The sequence below is a fragment of the Gymnoscopelus microlampas genome (assembly GCF_963454915.1).
Source record: "Gymnoscopelus microlampas genome assembly, chromosome: 5".
Taxonomy (NCBI): domain Eukaryota; kingdom Metazoa; phylum Chordata; class Actinopteri; order Myctophiformes; family Myctophidae; genus Gymnoscopelus; species Gymnoscopelus microlampas.
The window spans coordinates 22,319,538-22,346,044 of record NC_139942.1 but is presented as its reverse complement, the minus strand read 5'-3'; the positions used below and the strand labels follow the sequence as shown (position 1 = coordinate 22,346,044).

General features: G+C 41.3%; 1 protein-coding gene across 2 annotated transcripts; it reads right to left on the bottom strand.

Moving 5' to 3' along the window:
• Positions 1–113: 113 nt before the first annotated feature.
• On the bottom strand, positions 114–26,507 carry usp33 (ubiquitin specific peptidase 33). Of its 2 annotated transcripts, XM_084058323.1 has the most exons (24): positions 26,329–26,507; positions 22,866–22,964; positions 22,564–22,617; positions 22,296–22,358; positions 18,283–18,432; positions 17,832–17,940; positions 17,375–17,444; positions 15,670–15,783; positions 15,232–15,310; positions 13,435–13,876; positions 12,727–12,867; positions 12,229–12,344; positions 11,208–11,380; positions 10,792–10,862; positions 10,652–10,685; positions 10,487–10,532; positions 10,176–10,356; positions 8,194–8,320; positions 7,828–7,997; positions 4,095–4,176; positions 3,605–3,713; positions 2,861–2,963; positions 2,018–2,086; positions 114–1,354 (listed from the first exon to the last, which is right to left on the bottom strand). In XM_084058323.1, exons 2-24 carry the CDS (start codon positions 22,947–22,949, stop codon positions 1,197–1,199), a joined length of 2,745 nt encoding a protein of 914 aa, XP_083914449.1. In that variant the 5' UTR covers positions 22,950–22,964; positions 26,329–26,507; the 3' UTR covers positions 114–1,196. The 2 variants fall into 2 exon arrangements, with proteins under 2 accessions (XP_083914449.1, XP_083914450.1); XM_084058324.1 differs by lacking the exons at positions 114–1,354; positions 2,018–2,086; positions 2,861–2,963; positions 3,605–3,713 and adding an exon at positions 6,818–6,930 and having other exon boundaries at positions 4,100–4,176.

Genomic DNA, 26,507 nt, shown 5'->3' with positions numbered 1-26,507 from the left:
TCCATTTGTACATTGTCAGAGTTAAAGGCTACAGCAATACCATTGCTGTAGGCTATACCATAGTCAATGAGTAGGTCACAACAATCAAAACTATTGACGGATATATATTTTCATTTAGTTTTAATAGTATCAGCCAGCAGAAACCAGGACAGATTTTCTTTTTGTCAGGAGATATCCATAATGCAATATGGATTTCTAGTAGTACAGCATATGCCCCCACACATTCGTCAACACAGTATAAGCAACACCATGCCCTTACACATAAGTTAATGCCTTCGATTAATTGTTGATGACAACAATTCCGATTACATGAAATGCCATTTATGCATCTCTACATGTTAAAGTTTTGATAGTCGCAGAATGTGATTGTGTATACATTTTGAGCAGCTTTGCATTATTGCATGCAATTAAATGTGATGTTCAGCTGGGTTTTCAGTTGCTGTGCGACTAAGTTTCATCAAAGCATGCAGTCTCATAAGAATCTGTCTGCCACATATTTTCTACAAAAACAAAATAAAAATAATAACCTATTAACATCATAGTAAGTCACACCCTTTAGGGATAAATAACCAAGTGCTGGGGCCGCTGACCCATGTACTATAACGGTACATTCAAATACAAAACCAGACATTTGTGTGAGCATGCCACTTAGCCAGTCAACAGTACAGTGCAAAACACAAAACTCGTTCCTGAGACTACTTAGTTATTAGTCCCTTGATAACCTTATGATTTTTGTCACTTAAAGTTGCCAGAATTCCTGCTAATCTAACCATTCATTTGGACAGTATTCTTTCACAACAGGAAAATCATGTCAATATCTACAACAAGATGCATTGTGATTCATCACGAATAGCAATACACAAGACACATGGACACATTTGTTCATTTGGTCAAGAGAAAAAGAAAATGTGGCATTCAGTGAAATCATTAGCTGCACATTAATTTAAATGCTCGGTTCTGGAAACATCCCAAAATGTATACTACAGTGCTAATAGAAATGTAAGAGGTCTTTATACAGATATGTACAACATGACAAACCTTTTTCAGACATGTTATTTCCCTCAGGCGTTAAAGGCTGCCATATAGCAGTAAAGATGAGTCCTTTACTCGAATGCTTTTGAAATAAAAGTCAAGTGCAAAAAAAGGCATTTTTTCTTAAATGTTTTTGTGTTGTTATTTTCTCTTGGGGCGTGTCGCTACACAGAGCGGGTCTCCACCTCTATCTTCTCTTCAGACTGCGAAGTTTCTGTTTCCTGGTGACTGACATTAGGGCGAAGTGTTACCACCGGGCCTCCGCCGTGGATGGAGTGAAGGAAGTTCCACGTCTCCTCAGAAATCTGCCCAGAGTCAGCTCCTGTGAGCACAATACAGTACAGTTCAATATTATTAATATTTACACTTCCAAAGCTCCAACACAGCATAGCCTATCCAGCTTCACCATTAATTGTTCTTTTCCTGCTCTCTTCACATGCATTTCTGTTTGTTCCCGTTTACGTCTTTGACCAAGTTTCTGCTGTAGCTTGGAAGTATATCTTTCTTAGTGTTGCTTAAGCCATTTAGCCTTTTCTCCCCTGGCCTTCAGACACAGATTCATATTATTTTGCACTTTGAATCAGAATCAAAATTAGTTTTATTGTCACATCACAGGTTTACAAGTGTAAATCAGAGGGTGAAATCACACGCTTTTCCCCAAGCACCATCATTTTGCTGTTTTCAGGAAAGGACGAAAAATGTAAAGATATCTACATATATACACATAGCATGTAGATAAATATTATGTGATGTAGTTACAGTATGTTGCTTGCCCAAGCAAAAATCGGATAAATTCATGTATAGCCTGCCAGTGTCAGAAAGAGACACAATCATCCACTACCCAGGCTAAAAACACAATCACAGCCTCTGTTGCTGGCAAACATGACCAATTCTAATCCAATCACTCCAGAAAACAAAATCATTCCTTGAATACACCATCCAGAAAGTAAACACCAGAAAAAATCAAAAGCCTGCGGTACAGTACCTTGTTTGAGTGTTATGTGGCCATTCTTGTTGATTGCGATCTTGGAGTTATCAATTGCCCCTGGTGGATCTTCAACAGAACAAAAAGAGAATGAAAGAACGGGTCAATATCGCACATTATGCACACCTGCTGTAGAGTTCTATTCCTAACAATAATTGTAACTGAATGCAATTAGCCCAAACGTTTCAGTCTTTTCATAAAAGCGATTTCTGCTCCCTTGTCACTACAGAGAGATGTTGATATTAAAGGAGCAGACATTACATAAAGCAGTTTGTGGACACAGGATTTAAACTCATACAGATATGACAGTACGAAGCAATAGAAGTAAAAGTTGGGGACATGTGAGAGAAAATGTCATACATTCTGACATAATTTTGCATCAGTAGGTATTCTCTTTCAAGATGATTCAAGAGATGGGAATAAATACTTTTTTTCCCCTTCCTTGCTAAAGGAGTAGTTCACCCAAACAAAAAATTACACACCCCAAGAAGCCTTGAATTCATGGAGATTTCTTTGTTTGTGTTCCTAAGCCTACTGAGCAGCCACTCGGTGCACACAAAAACAAAAAAATCTCCATGTATTATAGGCTTCATGGCATGTGTAATTGATGGAAAAATGTTCTATCATTAATTAATTTTTTGGGTGAACTAACTTTAACCTGTAAGTGTACGTAAATTATGATCTAAACAAACAAAATACACAGTATAGTTTTATAATTTCTGCCCAAGTGCTATCATTTGAAGAGGGCACTTAAATCAAGTGGCAGTGTGGGGAGTGAGGCTTTGAAAAACAGCCAATAAGGTATGATTTAGGGGCAGAAAGACAAGACCTCCGTCCACTCACCATTGTCCTTTCCTTTAACAAAACCCTCCCACTCCCGAAACCACTGCATGCTGATGCAGTATATGACCACTGGAGACTCCTCCTCCTGGAACGCCTTGTTCAGCTGTGGGGAGATGAGGGAGAGAAGAGAGAGGAACAAGGGGGAGGGAGGAGTTGAGTGGAGGAGAAAAGGGAGGTATTGGTGTGGGTTGGGAACAAAAGTGTGTGAGAGTGAAGGGATCAAGAGGGGAGGTGAGGAGATGGAAGACCAAAATAAATGCTCTCTTAGTTGTTACAATTATAAGACATGCTCTACCACGTTAATTCTGTCTCTGCCTGTCTCTCTTATAAACTCACTCTACAGACATTGTGTAATATAGACATTTTTAAAAAAAATGTGTGTGCGTGACTGCGTGTACGTGTGTTTGTGTGCGCGCACATGCATGTGGACAGCCGGACAACAGCTCCCTGCTGCATCAGCCCCTATGCATTAATGATGAGGGTTTCATCAGGATCACACCTCTCATCTCCGCTGCGATGGAGAGTGCCAACGCAGACAGCAGCCTTTCAACTGGTATAGCCGTAATGGGGTGACTCAAGACCACTGTGAGTGCGAGGACCCAGGTTTGAATCCGACCCCTATCTTTGTGTCTCTCTACACTGATCTATCTGTAATAAAACATAAAAATGCCTACAAAAAAAAGATTGTTACACTTCTGCCAAAATATATTTTGTGTGTGTTTTTAGCCAAGAGAAAGTCTGTACCCGGACAAACATGTCTAGCTCTGTCTTTCGTCGTTTCTCCAGTTTCTCTATCTCCGTCTGGCATGTGTGGCAAACATACAGGTGGTTGACAGCCGGTCCACCTCCATATCTGCAGAGAGAAGGGAACAATTACACTCACAGTCACAGCCCAGTTCAAAGCCAAAGAATGTCTAACTCTGAGAATTATAGGCAAGGCAAGTTTATTTGTACAACACATTTCAACAGAAGGCAATTCAAAGTGTTTATACACAAAAGCATAAGCATTTGTATGTTCTATTGTTTTGTTGTTGTTGTTTTTGTTTGTTTGTTGTTGTTGTTGGGGGGGGGGGAGGGGGGGCATATCAAAGCTGGTGAAATTTGGGATTGACCACCTACATGTAACAAAAGGGTAAACATGTGTCAAGATCATATGGAAAATCAATTATTCTTATTTAAATTACGATCTGGAGATGTCTTAAAGCTAGAAGAGTATGTGGCATCAGCTAGCTACCTGCTGTAAAGATGATCCCACACATTCTGAGGCAGCATCACAGCCAGATCATCGATGAACGCTGCTTTGTTGGGAGGCACACCTGATAAATTAGAGAAGACATGTTTCAATAAAATGCACGAGAGCTGCACAAGATGGGTAGAGCAGTTGGACAAAAAAAACTCTATTACAGATATTTGGCTCAGACTTTGATCTCATGTCTGATGACATTATTGAGATTTCAACATTGCATGGAAAATTATTTCCAGTTTTCATAATTGGCTCCACTTGCCCAATGCCTATTTTATGCTTCAATGTGTTGTGCAACATGCTAGTATTTACTTTTAATTAGTGTGGTTGCCCAACAGGGCAACCAGACTATAGTACTCTATACACTTTATTTATTTATTTATTTATTTATTTATAGATAAACTTTTTTTCAGACGCATCTCCTCCCACAGTTTTTATCCCCTAATGTTGTGCCATATATCAAAATGACCGTCTAAATCGGGAATCGTGCGCGTGTATAGGGCTAAGAGATTGGTTGAATAGTTTAATTGATATTAATTTATTAGTGCCATTAAATGTCCCCATCCACTTTAATGGAAAAGTGACAAAACTCAAATTCAAGTATTTTTTTCTCAGAAACCGTAAGAGCTAGAGTTATCAGATTTGGAGGGATAATTCATAATATTGTCCGAAATTATTGAAAAAAATATCACACCATTCGGCCTCATGGTGGCGCTATAACAGCCCCCTTTACGTTTTGGCCTGTAACTCTTGAACCGTAGGTCCGAAAATCAAAATTTCTTTTCACCTGGATTCCTTGGGTCACTACGCATCTCCCCATATAGGCCACGCCCATTTGCGTCAGGATAGATTTTTTGATATTGATTTATTTGTGCATTAAATTTCCCCATCCACTTTAATGGGAATTGCAAAAACTCCCATTCAAGTATTTTTTTCTCGGAAACCGTAAGGGCTACAGTTACAAGATTTGGAGGGGAGGTTAATAGTTTTTTGCGAAATTATTATGAAAAGAATCACACCAGTCGGCCACATGGTGGCGCTATAACAGCCCACTTTACCTTTTGGCCTATAACTCTTGAACCGTAGGTCGTAAAATCAAAATTTCTTTTTCCCTAGATTCCTTGGGTCATTACGCAGCTCCCCATATAGGCCACGCCCATTTGCGTCAGGATAGATTTTCCGCCATTTTGAATTTTCTTCAAAACACACTTTTTGCTCCTTTTCCTACAATTTTTTTCCAAATCTCACACAAATCGGTACACGTGATCTATGGACCCCTGCGATAAACCTGTCCAAACGACATTATGATAGTCCGACCGGCGTCGGCGCAACCACACTTTGCAATTTCCCCGGAATTGCGACGCGTCTAGTTGTATTATGTTATTGTTATTATCTTGTTTTTATTTTTACTTTCTTTTTCATATCTTATCCAGTATTATCGTTGCCACACTAGCATTTCACTGCTTGTACATGTATGAGCACAGCAGTGACAAATAAACCCTCACAGTCTCTTGCTTGTAAAAATAACATTTCCAACTGAAAAAGTGCTAAAAAAGACATTGTCATTCTCACTTGTCTAATTAAGACTTTGGCTCCAATAACTTGATTTTGATCCAAATAGCATTTCTCCAGCTACAACTTTTTCTCCACCTCCATTCCTCTCCATTACATTCCTAGCCATGGTAGTAGCTGATAAATTAATACAAACAGATCAGCCCTGCTGAAGCAAAACCTCAATAAGTTCCCTATCACTGTACAGTTGTATGGTACTATACAGACCCCGCTAGAGGGCCAGGCCCGCACATCGGAGACAGAGACAGTAGAGCGTGTAGACGTTCATTGCAGCACAAGTGCTTGTTTCTCGCACATGATTTGGCAACACCAGAGCCCATGACTGTCCGCTTGTTTTTTCATGAATGTGGCAACACCCGGAGGTGAAACCGAAACCTAACCTTAACTTTTTGAAGACCCAGACAAACAGACAAACGCACAGCCGCACTTGCCAATTGTATATATAGATAGATAGATAGATAGATAGATAGATATAGAGGATTGGAGTGGTCTCTCATTATGTCTACTCTTTCATGCTTGAAAGCTGCTCATTCAATCTGTAGATGAGATGTGCCATTGCAGAAATGCCATTGTTTTTTATTCTGCAAAGTGTAACCATGGAAACTAGTAATTCATTTTTAGCCTTGCTACCGGCAGGGCTCTAAAGATGGCAATGTCAATCGGTCTATCCATTCCATCCATTTTGTGAACATTTGGGAACACCTTAGGATGGCTTCTCTTTATTTTGCGGACCCAATGGCCTATCCTCTAGCACCACCATTAGGCCAAAAGTTCCATTTGCCCAACTGCTCCTAATGAGCAGGTTGGTGCTTTTGCACGGTTGCCTCCACCGTCGGTGTGTGAATCTGTGAATGTAATGCACATTGTAAAACACTTTGGATAAAGGGACTATAGAAATGCAGACCATTTAGCATTTAGAAACCTTTTATAACAGTACACAAAGCCATTGGTCATATCAACCATGGTGTATCTGTCTGGGATTTGTTTCGTTTTTTTATTGTGGCCCTGGCAGCAAATCAAGCTTCCATCGCAGGACAATAACAACTATGAACTGAACTGAATTGAATACTGAGACTTGATGAGTCAACATGCTCTGTAGCCCACACTGACTATCTAACAGAACAAGTAATATAAATGTGTACCTATCACAAATTTCAGGACCTCCTGTATGCTGGGAGATTGAGTAGAGTAGTAATAGTCCATGATCTGCACAAAATCCCTTTAGACTCCACCCCTATTCGACTGAAAGCTTCATCTAGACACAGAAAGGCCAGGAGAAAGAGCAGGGTGTATTCTCCAGCCATTGGCATAGATACAAATCTTCAGCAGAGATCAGTGTGTAGTGGAGATGTCTTGCAGTCTCCACATAGGGCTGGAACAATAGCCGCATTACTGCGGTTATGTGATGCATACCGCTGGGGTTTAACTCATTGCAGTAATTATTTTTAACTATGTTTTATTAATTAATTACCGTAATTAATGACCTACAAAAGCACTTTTACTTCTGCCCATAGTGGGCACCACAAATGTGAAAAGTATGATGTATGAATGCTATTTCCCTCGCACTTTCCTCAGGCCCTGCCGGCCATAGATACAGTATATGTAGACACCGCATTGGCCGCTGCTATTCATTGGAGTGATGCGTCAATGCGGCTGCCATATGGGAAGGGGCAAGCTGTGCCTCCTAATCCATGTATTCGCCATGTATGTCTGTAGAAGCAGGGGGTCACTGCAAAATTACTGTAAAGTAATCATAACTCGCTGAATTCACAACCAATTTTCGTTCGTCGACATTTTGGTTTGTTACAAATGTCAGACATGTAGTTATGATATAGGATACTTGGTTAAATAAAAAATGTGGGTTTTCAACACCGTATCTTACATAGATAGTAACAGTAATGGTCATAAAACATAAAAAGTTTTGCAGTAGAGTTATGGCAAGTGTCCCATGTGACGTGGATGTACGACTCTTGTGACCAATGCAGTGTCTATGTATTTACAGTCAATGCTACTGGCTGCAACCCACGACTTACACAGCCCTGGCTAGGCAACCCGGACTGCCAGAGATATGCGCCCCGGAGCGCGCCTTTGTAGATCATTTTGCATTTTCAATATTTTTCAGGCAAATAACTGCACGGCCCCAACCATGTACCTCCGTGAGAGCAGAGGAAGTCATCATTGGAGATGGGCCCTGGCTCGGCGAAGGTCTTGAACTTGTTGATCCACTGGCGCGAAACATAGAACTGCAGTAGACTGGGCTCCATCATGTTGAGTAGGCCTGTTACTCTCCTGCGTTCCTTCAGCGCATCTTCACTGCTCTTCCTGAAACAGGACAGGACAAGAAACCTTGAACTGAGGGCTCAAATGGATGTCTTAAGCTGTATCAAAGGTCAAACATTTCTATGGATAAAGCACAATGCATCATCAAAACTGCTGTGAAATAAGGTTTAAGTTAAATATTGTTAAATACATTTGTTTAATACATTACAATGAACGAATTATGAGTACAGTGTCTTACTTGTAGAAGAGTACGTAGGCCTCAGAGTTTTGGACACATGACTCTGAAACCTCAGTCACACTCTGGTCGTCAAACTCGTACCACAATTTGTTGTGGTCGTTTCTGCTGTATGCTATGTAGTGGCCAGCTGGGGTTAGACCAGGAAAGGGAGTGAGGACAATACATTCATTAATTCAATACATTTGAAACCTGTCTAAAGGCTGGTGTAATTTAACTAACAGACCCCAACAAATGGGAAACAGTTTAAAAATAGCTGAAGTTGTGTCAACACCACTAAAGCCCTTTTTCCATTACGGCTTATAGACCAGTCCAGTCCAGCATATACCAGACCAGAACCGCACCGCTTCAAATTATCTACTGTTTCCATTACACAAAAGTACCCCTGCTCAAATCCACAGGTATGAGTAGCAGACTCCGGTCATTCACACTCATTTGTAATGTAAATTTTTGCCTAACAATGGAATGTAGGTGAGTGGCCAACTGTCCTGTATACAAATGCAAATCACCTGTGCATGTGGCCCAGCTTGGCCTAGCTCAGACCTACCCAGGACTGGGTACTTTTTAGGCACCAGTTTAGTACCACTTACACACCACTCTACCCACTTCTTTGTAGTTGAAACCGCTGCTGTGGTGGTCGGTGTGGTGTGGTGTGGTGTGGTACCATGCCAATGGAAATCCGCCTTAAATAGTCATAGTACCTCCACCAGGCCGGAACGGCTGGGGGGGGGGGGTCAGGGATTATGTTTTCATCCCAGTGAGTCTGTCTGTCGGTCTGACAGTGAGCAGCTAATCTCAGGCACCGCTGGACCGATCGGCATTAAACCATGCCCGCGCACTCCCAGTAGGCCAAAAAACCTCTACCCATATACTTTTAATCAACCTCGGGTTGGCGCTATTCACATTTGGCTGATTCACATTTTGGCCTATATCTCTTCAACCACAGGCTGTACACTGAAACCTTTACACAACTTTCCATATAGGCCACGCCCATTTCTACCTACAGGATTTTCAGCTTTTTGCGTTTTCTTCAAAACACACTTTTAGCTATTACTACAGATTTTGGCCAAAACACATACAAATCGGTACCGGGCTGGGCCATTTTTTTTACAAAAAAAGGACAAGTTGTCACAGCTAACCTCTCCAAAACCACTTTCACTTCTGCCCATAGAGGGCACCACAAATGCAGACAGTTGCACCGTCCGTCGCACAAACTCAATTTTCCACCACAGCTTCCTCATGTCACCCCATGACTCATACAGCTCTCTGGGTAGTCAACCCGGCCTGGCGGAGATCTGCGCTCCAAGGAGTGCACTTGTCTAATTTGAATTGTGTTTGAGTTTATTTTTGGCCCTTGTTCAGTAGGTTGCCTGTAACCTGAGCAAGCAGCCAAGTTTTTGTCCACCGGCACAGTGGCAGATGGATCACAAGATTAACCAGCCGCTTACACTATTATGAGCCAAACATGTTTTTTTAATTAGAACACAACCCTTGATGATTCATTATCTCTCAAAGCGGTTGTTGTTTCAGACTACAACAAATGAAATTTACCGCCATTTGGCTAGTCTCGCTTCGCCAGATGATCAGAGAGCTCCTGCTACCGATATGTCTGTCTGATGACATCTAAATTCAATGTATTGGTCCAACAGCAGAGAAAATGACCGCAGACAAACCTACGACCAATTCTTTTAAAATAAATCATATCACTATCCTAATATGAAGGCCTGAAGTCTTATTTAAAAGTTATTTATTTTTAAATCTCAGAATTGTTTCCACACAGTTTTAGTCACTACATTGAATAGAGATGTAACCAGGTATATCGTCTGGCTACGCGAGACAAGCATTTGGCTTGTGTAAACCTCCCACCCTGCTTGTAAATCTGGTGAACTAGGAACTGAAGCTTACTCTACACTTGCACTTGTATATCACTCTGGTTAAAAAGCATTAGCCTTGCATGTAAAATATTCGTTGCTTTGCCCACTTACTGCTGGGAGTGCCATGGTGACATATGACAGACAGCAGGTCATAGGTGGTGGTCTGGGAAGAGCTGTCCTTAGCCAGGAAGGGCTGCAGGTCCAAGCCCTCCAGGGGGAACGAGACGTGAGTTCCTATCTTGGTAGAGAACATCAGCTCATGTCGGAAACGCTTCAAATGGACACACAGGATCTGGGACAGGGGAACAGAGGTTTTATTTCATATATGTCTGGTGTAAGTCATATAAAACGTCCCATAAAAAGTCTGCTTCATTGAACTGCTACAAGTGCAATCCAATGCTGGATGTGTCTGCATGCTGTACCTCTGGTAAATTTTGCACTTTGCAGAATTTGACTCCATTTCGTAATCTAGACGTGGGAATAAAAGAAAATCAGCAATTGTTAAGAACCATATCGATACAAGTTAGCACTTTCAGATGATACAAAATTACTCATGATTCAATACTCAAAACTGACACTTTACTCACTTCTTGCATTTTTCACAGCTATACATGTTGTCTCCTGAAAAACACAACATATTTGTTCAAACATTTGTTTAGAATCGATACATTGGCCACATAGGTTTGCACACACAAGGCATAACACAAAGTGAGGTCCACTCGCTCACCTTTTAGCTCGTCTCTGGCAAAGAAGGCTGCCAAACAGTCTTGTAATGTGACCACTGGACCCCAGAACCAGCTGAAATAGCAGACACACGATAGACATGGAGGCGGATTGGTCAGACAGAGGGAAGATCAGAAAGGACCATGGCCCCAGAAGCAAAAACAAAGTAGGCTAAGGCCTGAGAATGACTGTGGGTGCTTCATGGTACAGGAACTAAATGCAGGAACCTAGCGAAAATAGGGACTATGTGGCACAGAGGAGATAGAGGGCCATGCCTGACATCTTTAAGCTCCTAAAACAAGGTCATTGTAAATGTTTTAAACAAAATATACTTTAGAACACTTTATAAAGGGAGCCATATGCTAAGCACTGTCTCCCATGACTAATCAATGTGGTGTAAACCAAGTGTAATAAACAAACCTCTTAATGTATTCCATGACAAATGAGATCCAGCCCTGTGGTGCGTAGGCCTCTCCACATGAGCCAGCTTTGACCAGGGAGTTCGGGTGGGTGGCAGAGTGGAGCTTGGCCAGGTCCTCTTTCCCTGGGATAGGCAGTGAGATGTCCTGGAAGTTCTCTAAGGTCACTGACACCTGAGATGCATGGGGCACACAGGTAGTTAGCGTTTGACTTACTGGAAGAATGGTGCCCATAGATGGCTTACTGTAAATGGTAAAATGGTAAATGGTGCATTTATATAGCGCTTCTATCCGAAGCGCTTTACATTGATTGTGCCATTAACCCATTCACACACACATTCATACACCGATGGCGGAGGAAACCATGCAAGGCACCAACCTGCTCATCGGGAGCAATTAGGGGTTCAGCGTCTTGCTCAAGGACACTTCGACACTAACTCTAGGGGAGCGCCCCAGCCCGGGATCGAACTGGGAACCTTGCGGTTTTCCAGTTCACTCTACCCAGCCACTCTACCCCTGAGCCACTGCCGCCCACCCACCGTAGTGGTGAAAGGAGACGGTATCTGGTATTTAACCTACATCCTATCGTTTTATTCCAAGGAGTACATGTGAATAGCAGAAACTACACTTTCCAGTGCGTTCTACATGCCAATGCTGTGGGCCAGGAAAAGCTACCCCAGCCAATGTAAAATGACGCATTTTTAACAAATTTTACATACAAGATTTTCCAGGGTATGCTCTCAGTACATAAGACACCAGTCAAGTTTTGAGTCTTGATGTTTACACTTTATACTACTCACAACAGAACAACAGAATTTAAGTTAAATATGACAAAGCTCCCCTTTAAGAGAAGCCCGTCCTTGTAGCTGTTGTGTAATAATGTAGTAATTCTAATGGCCAAATACACTGACTGTCCTGTACCTCTACTACATGGTGTCACTCTCCACGTTTCTGTCATCTCACAACAACAATTCTGCCCTAACCCTAACCATAATCTATTGTTAGTTAATGTCTACACTTACCCGATCGCAGGTGAGGCACTGAACCGAGCTGACAATGGTGCCGTCAAATACGTCTGAGATGACACTGCGGTACTTCTTCTGGCGTTTACTCTTTGGCGGATTGTAGGTGGTCATTGCTACGGAGAGGCAGAGAAGGGAGAGTGATTCAAGCAATTTAATGCAACACTTCACACATCACTCAAGGCTGCGACTGTGTGTTTTGTGCCCCTTAGATCACAAGGAACAGTAAAGCTTGACGATGCGTTATGGGAAACACATTAATCTAATCCTGAATCCACCTGACTTATGTTTAATGTATATCATGAGTCATCCTACTATATATCCGGTGTTATTTCCTTGCACAGAATGTTAAGTCCCATTGTGTCAGTATGGATCTCCAAAAACATTGCCGAAGCACCCGGGGCATTTATAGTAAATATATAATAAAATAAAATAAATTATAAAGTGACTCATTCTGAACTCTCATTTACTTCCCATATGCTGCCTGATGCTCAGTACCTTTCTTGTGAGCAGAGCTGAGGCTAGGCCAGCCGGAGGAAGCTTTCGGAGGGCTGCAGGACATTTTTGGAAGGTGTCCATCCATGGGGACCGGGCTCTGCGGTCGGATCGTGCTGGACACCTGGATGTCTGGGAATGAGTCTAGTGGAAAGCAGACAATAAGGCCTGGGTGAGACAGGAAGAAGCTTGGAGGGATAATATGGAGTGGAAGACAGAACAAAGACATAAGTTCTGGGACAACTTGAATGTAGTCTCACATAGCCAGACAATTGAAGATCTTTGCTTACCGACACGTCTGGGTCCCAGACTCGGGGGAAATCTATTCAATTCACAGGCTAGAAGAGCGGAGAAAACCGCTAACAAATCTATGCCTACTGCTTTGGAAACCAATCCCGATACTGTCCCAATATTAAAAAATGCCCTACAGTCTTTATATTGTTCTGCAATACAGTTATTCTTTTAATCTCTGAATTGTTTCTACACAGTTTCAGCCACTACACTGAATTTACATGTCACCAGACGTATCGGTAGGCGGAGATCTCCAACCGCCTGGCTAAGTCAGATTAACTTGAATGGGCTTTTTCATTGCACATTATAAGCATACAGACTTTTATAAGAGATTCTCAAAAGTTTAGATAAGGACAGATGTATGACGCCCGCTTGTCTTCAAGGTCCGAGATATGTGATGTGGTAAACAAAGCCATTTACCTGTGGTCCTGCCCTGGACCTTGATCGCCCCCTGGCTACTGATAATGGGTGTGGTCTCATTGGTGGTGTCGACATCTTTGTCCAAGTCTCCCCCAGAGCTCCCGCCAGCTCCCCCGCAGCGGTACAGGTCATTAATCATATTTTTCTCTTTCTGCCACTCACGGTTGGCCTGGATGTCCTGATCGGGAATGAACATCTCTGCCTCATTGGTCTCGCTCTTCGCCCTCCCTTCCCCGCCGCCACAGCGCACCTCATTGTCAGCTCGGTCGCTGCTGCCACAGGACTCGCACGACTGAAAGTCGTTGTCCGACTGGCTGCGGTTGTCATCATCGTGGACTTCCTCCATGGTGATGCTGTTGGATTGGTCTTCGGGCTCAGGCTGCAGCTCCTTGAGTTCCTCGTGCAGCTGGTCCATCAGACAGCGCAGGAACTCCTGCGAGTCCTGGGAGCCACAGGGGAAAGTTTACGTTCGTTAGCAGCTATACTGAGGAGGGTTGGGGATGAAGTCTAGCCAAATGCTGCTACATTTTAACTTCAACTCCATTGTCACATCACAAGCTTACAATAGGTATAAAGGAGTGGGTGAAATTATTTTGTGCACGCTTCCACCAAATGCAGTTTATTTTATTGTTAACCACTTTAAATCCTATATTCTTCATTGACTGGAGTCCCACAGGGTTCTATACTTGGTCTGCTCCTTTTCCCCTCTACACAAAATCTCTTTGTCGAAAATAGCCGTTGTACAAGCTTACAACATTGATACGCGTTGTGAGCTTGTAGATTGGCTATTTTCGCCACATGACGTTAGGGTTCATGTGAGGAAAAGAAAAAGTAAGAAAATATGCATAAAGCATTAATTCTACAAGGCACAAGAAATTATACGTGATAAGGTCAAATTATATAAAGCTTTCCCCGAGTCTATTGATCAAAATACACATAACATGTATAAGGATTCATCTACTGTACTTAGAGTGTAATTAAAAGTATGCAGGTCAAATATAGTTATTTCAGTTGTAGCTGGTTAATATTGTCTAACCTATCAGCCACTTTGGCAGGTAACTCAGCCATCATCGAGTTCCTATTCTAGTGTAAAGATGTTGTCTGATTGGTAGAATAGTGAAAGTGACTGTGGCAAGTTTAAATCTAACAACCACTATCGCCAGTGGGCAAAAACATTTTATTTAACCACCCTGAATGTATTTCCATATCATAAATAACATCCACTTTGCCTTTGTTTAGTCCACATTGACACCATACAATGTGTGAAACCCAATGCTTGTGAAAGTATAATCAAAATTCAGGAACGTTAGACACCTAATCAGCCGGTCTAGCCAAGTGAACTTCCCTCTCCCAGGATTTTCAGTGTTACTTCATTCATGAAGATGCTAATTCCAAGGCTGTGCAGCCTACCGTGGTGTAACGAATGAATATTCCCCAGTTAAGTCCTTTGCACAAACACTGGCAAGCAGAGAGAAAATTGGGCCCCTTTATCGTGTCTGTTCAGGCTTGTAAGTATGAGATTTACTGACATTGAAGGTAGACCGGGCTTGGTTCTGTGTAGCAGCTTTAAAAAATCCTTTATACTGTATATGTTATTTATAAAACACAGCTTACATGTCACAGTCAAAATCAAATTGAGCAATTTACATTTACTTTCCGTGAGTGAATTAATTATGTGTGAAAGGTTGTGTGAGAGGCAATGACTGTGAAAAAGAAGTGTGCCTTGAATCTGCTAGAATCTCTGGTGACACAAGCACTTTCTTCGTGTATTTACTTCACCATGCTGATAAAACCCACCTGCTGGGAATATCCTCGGAACATGGGGTTGACAGACTTGATCCCCTGGAACAGGTTGGTGGGGACCACATAGGAGGGCCTGCAACACCACACAAGAGCTTGCTCAAACAGCACCACTAACACTGCTGTTGCTTGAAAACACAATTCAAAGGTTTTTTTGAAAACCAGTCAAAACATTTGATTATGATAATTATACTTACACAAATAATACTATTGTTTAAAGGACATAGGCTCTAGGGCATTTCCTTAAAACCTTACTCTACATATAAAAGATAATACTTGTACATCTTCAAACCAAGTAAAAACTAGATTCTAACCAGTTTTTTCTACCACCCCTATAATTTGTTTTCCAGTTTACGAACATGAATCATTGAAGGTCGTAAAGCAGACAAAATTCATGGGCTGAGTCTGGAAGACAGATGAGAAAAGGCAGCCAACCTGTTCTTGTGCCAGAGGTCTGACACTAGTTTCTGGTAACTCTTGCAGAGTGCAGGCTTCTTGTCCGTCCTCACCAGGCCACCACATTCAAGAAAGAACTGTGTTAAGGGCGGGCTGTACAGGACAGGAAAGGACAGAACAGAGAAGTAAACAAATTGATGAAATGTCTGCACCAAATAAGTTCACTCCCTGGTTAGTCCAGGAGTTTTGTGGTATGTAGTGACTGGCTCTGAAAAATTCCCCCATCAAAAGAGGCAGTGATTGTGATTGTGTTTTTATGGTCACAGTGACCTGCTTTTCGTACATGACACATCGCCTTCCCAAAATGTATATGGGGTTTGCTCCGGACAACACCTCGGACAGACAGATAACAAATCTACTGTATAGCAAAAAGATTAATAAACTCACTGGTAAACAAAGTCTGTCGACAGAAAATAATTGTAATTCAAAAGCCAAGTTATAAATATGGGCTTTGAAGTCAAGATGGCAAAGCAAATAGCATGCTTTGGGATATTTGTGGTCAAAGAAAAAGAAGAGCCAAATAAAGCCAAATCCCTGCTTTCTGGAGGGACTGACTAAAGTAATGAGGACTCCACTGTGAGAGGAAAATTAGGGGATTTGGCTAAGCGTACGAAAAGAGAAATTGCTGTGGGGATTTAATTTGAGATAGAGCCTCTGTCTCAAAAGATATAGAGTAGAAATCACTTTGCTAAAAAGAACATACAAAATTAATGAGGCATGGAATTTTCCCTTGCATGGAGAAAATGTGCTCTAGCTGCCTGCATAATAATCCAGCGCTCCCAGGAACAACTTAACAAGCATACATAAAAAAGATCTCTCCTTCTGCAGCTTCATGACTCAGTTCTCTCTTATTTTGGGAACTTGATTTAGATTGCAAATTTTGACCCACATCCCTGACTTTTTTTTCATTATTCTTTTCATCTTCATCTATGTAAATATTTCTGGAAAACAGTGAATGTGAATATGAAGGAATGAGTTCTTAAACAGTAAAATCTATTTTTAATTAAACTCATTACAGATCAGAAATTGATCTGTAATGGTCAACTTTTACAGATGTAATGGTTTACTGTGTGTTCAGATCCATAATGGAAACAAAGAATAAATACATCAAAATAATAAATAATATCATAATAGAGGTGAGAGAGCAGCTCTGCAGAAGGAACCAATAAAAGAGGCCACACGGATGCCCCAATCATAAAGAATGAATCAAAAGGCAAGGTAATCTATCTAATGGACAATAATGAGAAAAAAAAGAAGAAGAAAAAATACCCAGTGGCCTGGGACTAAAAGAGTAAAGGAAGGGGGCAGGGGCAGAGGGGTGTAACAGTCAGAGACAGCAAGGAGAAAGAGGATCTAATGAAGCACAAAGGGAAAAGAAGAAAAGGCTGAAGATCAACTGCAACAAGGAGCCTACAGGGATATACAAAGGGCCATTTCTGTCATCTCAGATGGTGTACTGTAGTGCAGCCATTTGCACTCAGCCTTTGCTCTCCCGAATGAGCTCAGCAGTGGTCATTTTTCACAGAAGAAAGTTCTCGCCCGTGAAAAATGACCATTGAAATGAGGGGAAACAGAGGAGCAAGTCATGGTGGTGCAAGTAGAGAGAGGAAGCATTGAGGAAGAGGTGCAGGCGCAACGGGAGAAGACAGGACATGAGCTGACAGGAGGCAGAGATGTGTCTCACCAGTTGGACAGGGCCTGGAGAGCAGCGTTCATGTAACAGGTGTTGCCTATGTTCTTCAACCCCGTCAGGCCTGAGGAAGAGGACAGGAAGAGGACAGGAGAGAACAAGCTCTCAGATACAGACATGGCATCAGCATCACGGTGTGGATGCATAGCATTCTGCAAGTACAACAAACAATTCATTCTAAAGGCCAGACTATTCCTCTAACTATAAACTGACAAAATTCATTCATCAACATTAAGAGATTGGTGCAGGACAGGTGCACATAAATATTAAACTATTGACAGTGGAAATGCTAGCATTACTATCCACCCACTGATCTACTGTACCAAGGACTCTATTAGACACAGCCTTTGAACAACTCATTCAATGCACGTCTCCATCATACAACCATTACTTTTGAACAACGGAAGACAACCCAGACATAAGACTGGCGCACAGATGCGTTTCTGCTGACCTCTGGTACGCAGTTCATCCTCCTCCTCTGTCTCCATGTCCAGGTCCTCACAGCTGCCATTAGGGGGCACTCTCAGAGACGTCGGGCTCCCTGGGGTCCTGCTGTTGTCCTACAAGAACACACCCAACACACACCTTATCAGACGCACCTTATCAACTCGAGACACGTGAAGATATGACGATTCATATGACAATTCAAAACAATGACTCAGCACATAGCAGTGGCATTCCTTATCAGGCAGCTTTGCAAATGAGTGAGAGAAAACAAAGTTATGTAACTGAGCGACTGCAAACATGCAGCATGAAAAGGTGTGTGTTGAGCATTTACAAATGCACCGGATCTTGCACGGTTATTCCTTGTGCTAGAGATCTGGCTTTTGAACACTGGCCATAAAAACAAAAGACAATAACCAGCACGTAACCAAATATATGTATACAAGCTAAATGCTTACTTGACAGTTGTTCTGTGGAGAGGGGAGGGGCTTGCTGTTGGCGAGGGGTGAGCGAGGGCCCAGTTTACGCTCCAGGAATACTTCCTTGCCACAGGCGTAGCACCACACCCGCAGCGTGGTCAAGTTCACCGTCAGGTTGTGCCGCGTGTCCTGTACACAGGGTTGGAAAGAAGGTTGCTGATTAGACTGGATATACAGTACAACCTGAACCCCATTAAAAAGGCAGTTTTTATCAATTTATTCAAATGAATTAGTATAAATAATTTTAATGATGCATGGTTTTCTTCTGTAAACAACGCTGTGCTCTCAATTGTTTAAACACCCTACCAACACCTTACCCCACGTACGAAGAACAAAGTCTAAAACAAATCTCAGCGTAATATTATTTCACGCAACATGAAAACACATCTGCCGGAAAAACAAAACAAAACCACAACCAGGCGACAGGCCACTGCATTCGGAGCCATGCAGCTCTGATTACACATGACAGGGGAGGAGGAAGAGTGTGTGGATGGACGGTAATACCATGGGAAACGTGCCGTGTGTTCTGCTTCTGCTGACCCACCGCTGCTCAGTCAGACACCAGCAGCCTGGCAGGCAGGCAGGAGAGCGAACATGAGCAGTAGCAGCAGAACAGCGGGCCCTGCATTATTCATCGGGGGGGCTGGATGCATTAGCCTTTTGCACAGTTGGGCAGGGCAGAGCCAAGCAATGTGGAGCGAAGCTGGGGGACACACCAGACCATGAAAAGCCATGAAAAGTCCTCTGCTTAAATTATTTATGGAGGCCCCTTTTACCCGCCAGGAGACTAATATTAGTTTGTTTTTTGTGTTTCATTTTACTCCAATAAAGCTGTCTCGCATGGCAGCTTGTGTAAAATGAAATCACGACGTTGAGTCACATTTTAAAATGGAGTCAACTTTGTAGTTTTCCCAAAGGAATGGTGTTTCCAATGACTTCCTAATAATGGTTTTCTGGTGTTGTAAACTATCCCTGACCAACAATTCAAGTGACACATCAGATAATATCATTATAGATATCATTATAGATAAAAGTCAGAAGCTTTACCCATTGAAAGTACTGTAACAATGGTCGACATCAATCAAATCTGAGCTGCAGGGATACTTTTTTTTAAAACAGACGTAATTGTGACAGCCGTAATTCTCTTTAGGTTGAATGCAAAGTCAAAAGCTACTCTGTGTAATTTTAGAAATGTCAACAAGGTTCATGAGATCTTTAAGAATTCTCTGGGACACTGATTGAAGCTAGAGAGTAGCAGTTTAGCACAATGTGCAAAAACAAAGTTTCAGATTTTGACAGCATGAATATAAAAATAGCAATATAGGTATTGGCCTTCAAGCCCATATCAGTCAAACCCTAGATGCATCTTGTAGTTTACGGGTGTGTTATTATCTTTCTAGGTCTTATCTTTGAGCCATGTAATGTTGTTTGAGATAAGTTCTGACATTAGATTCTGTGTCTAGGTTGGACACGACCTTTGAGACAATCCTGTTTCTGGTTTGACACATTCAATTTCTCCCCTGAGCAAGCAGGCAGGCTCTATTAACTCCGTAGTAAAAATTTCTCAGGTTCAAATCCGGGGTAGAACAGGAGAGTTTAAAGTGTCAATTGTTTCCAACCAAAACTACAGCAGGTTTAGGACCTGAAATTTGCCGATCCACCCTCATCTCCATCGAGTTGAAGACTATAAAATATTCTGTTCATTAGCCTGACTATCTGAAGCTCATATTCTCATTTTATCTCTCACAGATATGTCCCAGAAGCAGTCTTTTCTTCATTACATAGTCAAGAAATTCAAACATTTCCCCTCCCCTCAGGGCCTCTGGATCGCCAACTAAGCATTGCCTCCTGCCTTTAAAGGGTTACATCCTGAAAAATAGAAAAGTATTGCTGCCTGCTCTAGGAACATTGGTATAGAGGATTGAGGATGAACAGGTGCAATATTGGTGGACTCTGGTCTGGGTCTGAAACCTTACTGTACCAACCATCCTTAAAGGAGTAGTTCACCCCAAAAAAGCTTATTTTCTATCAATTACACACCACATGAAGCCTTGAATTTATAGAGTTTTTTTTGTTTTTGTTGCATTCCTAAGCCAATAATTTGATGACCGGAGACTCAAAGAGTCTCCTATTGAATAAGAGACTCAAAGAGACTCAAAGAGTCTCTTAGAGTCTCCTATTGACGATGACCCGGTCATCAAATTATTGGCTTAGGAATGTGACAAAAACTAAAAATCTCCATGAAATCAGGCTTCATGGGGTGTGTAATTGATAGAAAATAAGTCATTTTTGGGTGAACTACTCCTTTAAACATCTTTACCAGCGCTAAGGTCCATCATTGTTTCAAATTAATACTGGAATTATGAATCCACGATTAAAACTGCCTTATTATTGATTGTGGTTAGTACTGTGAAGTGTGAACATTTTGTTTCTCAGCAGAGTAAAAAAACTAAGCTTTCACTGCGTTTATTCAGCTTGTCATTTTCTTTTTCTAATGTGGTCATACTTGCACTTTGTGTCACTATATATATTGTTCAGGGATATACTGTATGTATTATGTGTACGTAATGCCTTGTCCTTTGATTATCCTGAGCACATGGACACAAATGGCTAGCAATTTGTATGGTATGACAAATACATATTTAACTTTAATTCACTCTTCTCATCTTTCACTTTTTCACTCAACCCTCTTCAGCCCTTTTGGGGTCAACGGCATTAATCCCAGCGGCTGAATAAAAGATTGAGTGAAAAGAGGAGGGGTTGAAACTGCATTGAGCCGAGAGTAGTACTGACCCCCCCACCTCCCTCTGGAATACAGGAATAGGGATTAATTATGAATGATCCAAAACTGAAGTTCAACTGGATTTTTAGATTGCTAGTAGGGTATACTTTCCACAACACGTGCACTGCACTGGCTAAAAGCATGCCATGGCACTACTGTTTGATCCTGGAGAAAGGGATGAAAAAATCATCTAACACTGGGGGAGATAATGTTATTCCTATTTACAGCCCCGGGACTTTCCTTAATTCTTCATCTGTGTCTCCCGCTGCCTCCGTTAAATAACGACATGCCCCTCTCTATTCCATCTTTTAACCCATTAAGACGGGGAAAGCATCTGTCACTTTAGATTTTAACCACTTTAACCATTATCTTATTCACCTGTTTCTTGGCTGTGTGTTTTCCACTTCCTGTCGGATTTCATTGGATATCATTAGTCATCTGACCGGTTTCATTGGATTTCATTGGATCAAAAGACAGGAAGTGGAACACAGTGAAAAGCCTAGGAAACAGGTGGATACTTTGGCTATTCAAAAATAGAAGATCTACAAGCTCATAGCTTTGGGAAAATCGTGAAGATTTTTTCAATCGAACCTTTGTAACAGTTTTTTGAAAATGTTGCTATAATCAATGGTTCTCAAACATGTCCACCCAAAAGACCACCCAAAATGATATGTATTTGGCTGCGGACCCCCATCTTAAAATATTTAGTTCCAGGGACACCCCAAAAGATTGCAAAGATTTGATTTTAAAATGTTCGCTTTAAAAAATATATATTCAAGGATTTGCACACATTTTCAAAATTTTCAAAAAAATAGCAGATCTACAAGCTCGTAGTGCGGCACTCGGTGCCACGCTATGAGCTTGTATATCTGCTATTTTTGAATAGACAAAGAAGTCTAAAATGATACAGATGCGTTCCCGGATTGAATGGGTTAAACCACATTCATCTTCACGAAATGAAAATATCACAAGAACACACTTGCATGTCTTAAGTTGCAAGGATGAGAACATAATGCCATGCCAATACAAACGTTGCAAGTTTATTTAATCAAATACTATGTACAATAATTGTCCATATGCCAACACCAAAGGTATTAAATAAAGTCATTGTAAACCCATACAGTACACCTCCTCTCTGTCCTGCCATGTGTGTTATCATCTGCATAGTGAGTTTGTTTTCACTACATTACTACGGTAAGGCTTCTCTTACCTGTGAGTGAACAGTGCTGTGGTCAGTGTGAGATTCTCCACAACCTACGTACGGACAGCCATTCTGGAGAGAGACAGACAGGAAAGACACACAGACAACGGGCTGTTAAAACAATCTTTCCTACAACACCAAGAATCAGGAGCAAGTATTTCAAACTGTTTCCCTGTCTCCAAGTTCATTCATCATGTAGCATGTACAAGTTGTTTCCCTGACCAGCAAAGCTGTGCTTAGTCCTCCCATTGTATTGTGATGAGCCCTGCCATCTCACCTCTAGACACGCCCATAGATTCGGTCCTCCGACTTTGCAATCCTGGCACTGGCCCTAGAAAACAAACATTCTTAAGTTAAATCATAGCCACGATTCTCAAAAATAAATAAACTGAAGAGACTGCAGTCAGTGTGAGAAACGTCATCAAGGGAGGGAATGAGCATAATCACTTTTATAGATTATGTTGGCATATCTTCCTTGGTTACATTTAGTGTTGGTGAACTGATTGTCCTTACCAGATGTAAACAAAGAAATGTGCGATAAGTAGTCCAATTAACAGGCCCATGGCAACGGACACTTACATGGGATTTCTGAATGAGTTCGTCCTTAGTGATCTCCCCTACACACTCGAGGTGGGGACAGTCACAGCTGGACCCCGATGGCATCGCTCACTGGCAGGTCTATAAGACAGACAGACAGGCAGAGAGAGAGAGACAGAGAGAGACAAAGATTTAAAAAAAGATATTTAGTGCACAGGAAATCAACAGTGCTGCTTTTCATTGTCAAACAAACGAGGAACATGAAATAAAGCACTTCTCTTCATTGCCCATCAGGAGGAAATGGCAAATATAGCCCAGTGCCACATCCGATACAGGATATATTCTGTCAGAAGAGTTCCAAAGAACAGACCAGACAAGCAAAATGATCAGGCTACTGCAACCTGAGACTCCACCAAATTCTATACATTTTTCACATCTGTCTAATGACAACTTCCTCCCTTTACAGCCAATAGATAAGCCAAGCATCACATCATGAGCAAATGATCTGGATCAAGCAATACGCATATATGCTGAGGCTTATTTGACTGACACATGCATAATAGCATGTCTCTCAGAAAGCATATTTGAGTGGAAATCAGACCTATGTGAGGCTCTGGGATCTGGGAGAATGTTCGAGTGTGATGCAGAGGAAGTTGTTCAAAACCGTTACACTTTCTAACAAGAATATTAGATGTCCCGCAACAGATGAAATAACACTGAAAATGTATGACGATACAATTCATAACACACTCACAACACACTTACAAGAAAAGGAAAAATATCCAATTAACTGTACATTTGCTAAATGGTTAACATGTACACATCTCAAATTAATCATACAATACTGTCAAGACAAGTCAGGTCCACCATTCTCCATTAACTAATCATCTGTTCATTTGCAAAATAAATGATTGGCATCATTCATTTGATATCACCACTAACTGATACTTTCTGTTTGAATATGTTTTTCTTGTGACTGGAATGGTCCTTAGACTTGTAACTTGTAATAAGACTTGTAATAAGCTATTGGTCCTTTTATCGTGAACTAACTCTCTCCAAGGCTGCAGTGATGTCTTGCCATTGCCATTGTGCTTGTCATTGGGTGATTCAATGTCAAGGACATGATGACAACAACCTTCTTGTTAGATTGTATCATTCTTTAGTGTTCCATTACTTCCATGTGATTCAGGGAGTTACCAAGCCACCTGTCAACAAAAAGCCCTTCCCTGAATGTCATCAAATAAACCTTCCTTGTTTGGGCCTAGACTAGCAAGGATTTCCCTTTACAGCGAACTGGAGCTTATCGAATATTTTGCCTACTCGAGTCAATGCCCAACTCTGTTCACAAGTGCATATTCTTCAGATGTTGACATTAGTGCTCTGTCATAATTTGGAGAATATTGTACAGGCAGCTTACCTTATACCTGTTTATTAACAGGTAATTTGGGAGAACGATATTAAGAGGAGAATAGACCTCAGCTCAGTTACAGGTCACGTCCAGTCCTGTACAAATCAATAAACCTGTTTCCTCAGCTCAGCGAAGCTATCTGTAGCCCCATCGATTAACCAACACTGTCTGTCTGATTACTGCAGTTGCCTACACATGCATTGCAGCAAGCACATGCATGCGCGCGCACACACACACACACGAAAAATCAACTCCTGGACAAATCAATGTACTTAGCAAAAAAGCCAAGACACAGCCTTCCATAATCGTCTCTAAATTGTAGAGGGGTGCATCTATCTATCTCATACCATGATATTCTCGTCAGCAGTATCCATTACAATAATAGTCCCACTAATATAGCCACTCTGAAAGTGTTCATAAAACAAATGCTAACACTGCTTTTCAACAGTGGAAAAGCAGTGTTAACATACAGGATACAGCTTGTACAAGGTAGGGGAATCTCAATCACTACAAGAGTGGTTTCAGTGTCAAGAAGAAGCCAGTCTTGGCTCGAGAAGAACAAGAGAACCATTTCACTTTCTTCTACGTTTGATAACAAAGACCTCCAGTTATGTTACAAAAGAAACTGATCCACTGATGGTCAGTGGTGTAAAGTACATTTACTCAAGTACTGTACTCAAGTCCAATTTTGAGGTCATTTTTACTTTCTTCAGTATTTCCAATTTTCAATACTTGTACTTCTACTCCACTTCATCTCAAAGGCAAATATTATACTTTTTACTCCACTATAATTATTTGACAGCTTTAGTTACTTTGCAGATTTAGATTATTATCACAACACATACATTGATGAACCAGTTCAGCCCTAGATATCATTCGGCCATTTGAAAATAGACTATCTACAAGCTCAGTAGAGCTTGTAGATCTGCTATTTTCAAAAGATTGTTTATGCATTTGTAACTTGTGAAATGGGACATCCTGCATAATGAGTACTTCTACTTCTGTACTTTAAGTATATTTTGATACCAATACTTTTGTACTTTTACTCAAGTAAATTTTGAATTCCGGACTTTTACTTAACAGTAACAGAGTATTTCTACATTGCAGTATTGATACTTGTGAGAAAAATGTGAGTACTTTTTCCACCACTGCTGATGGTGGTGGTGGTGGTGGTGGGGCGTTGACCCAGACAGACCCAGCAGCAGGGCTGTGTTGTATCACACTCATGTCCATCATTATGTCTTACAGTGTCAACTACTACGATCAGATGTGTTTAAAGAAGCATTCTGCAGTTCAGCTTGACTTGGAAATAATAAGCTTGCAAAAATACTGTACATAACATTAGCCCCAACGGTTATTATAATAGCACGCGTTAGTTAATGATGCAATTTTGACTACAGACCGTAAAGATAACACCGGTTGGTTGTTGAATAGCTCAAGAAGCACCAGCTTGTGTTAGCCTTCCGCTTATTCACTAGATGATCTATCAATCGACTGAATCAATGGCTTTGCTTTGGTCTCTTTTCAAGTGCTAAAATGCTAACGTGCTAACGAGCTGTCAGTCGTCTGACAGCTCGTTAGCACGGTGGACGCAGCGTTGCCATGTCCGTTCATTATAAGCCACTTTGGACTTATTTTTCTGTAAAGTTGCTTGTAAGTATTGGTGGTTGCGTTTTTTGGGGTTTGTTTCTAAAGTGTAGTTGCTTATTTGGCCTTGTTTCCTAATGTTGTTTAAACTAGTGGTTCCCAAACATTTTCATGTCAAGGACCCCCATAGTACTATGTATTTGTCCACAGACCCCGCAACTTAAAATATGTTGTGCCAAGGAATTGTGTTAAAACGTTTTTAAAATGCTCCAATATTACCTTCTTGATAAGTCTATTGGAAATGGCATATCTACAAGCTCGTGACGCGTTGTGAACTTGTAGATCGGCTATTTTAGCTTATTTTGCGCATGTTTTCATAGACCTGATTGCTTATTTCTCTAGCAAAATCTGGCAACACTGGGTGGACGTTAGCAACTCGCTAGCCAAGAAGCTAATAACGTTAGCTATCGCCTGCAGTCCGCAGCTTTTAGTTGAAATAAAAACCCTTACCTGCACAGTAGGAAGAAATATAAGCCTTGTCCAACTTGTTCGCGGTGACTGGAAACACACATGCAAGGCGTTATTATTTAATACACGCGTTATTATTATATTATTATTATTTTGTATTTAAAGAGCGCACAGTCACATAATCCGTTCGTTTCGTTCAACTTCCTTCCAGGTGGTCACTG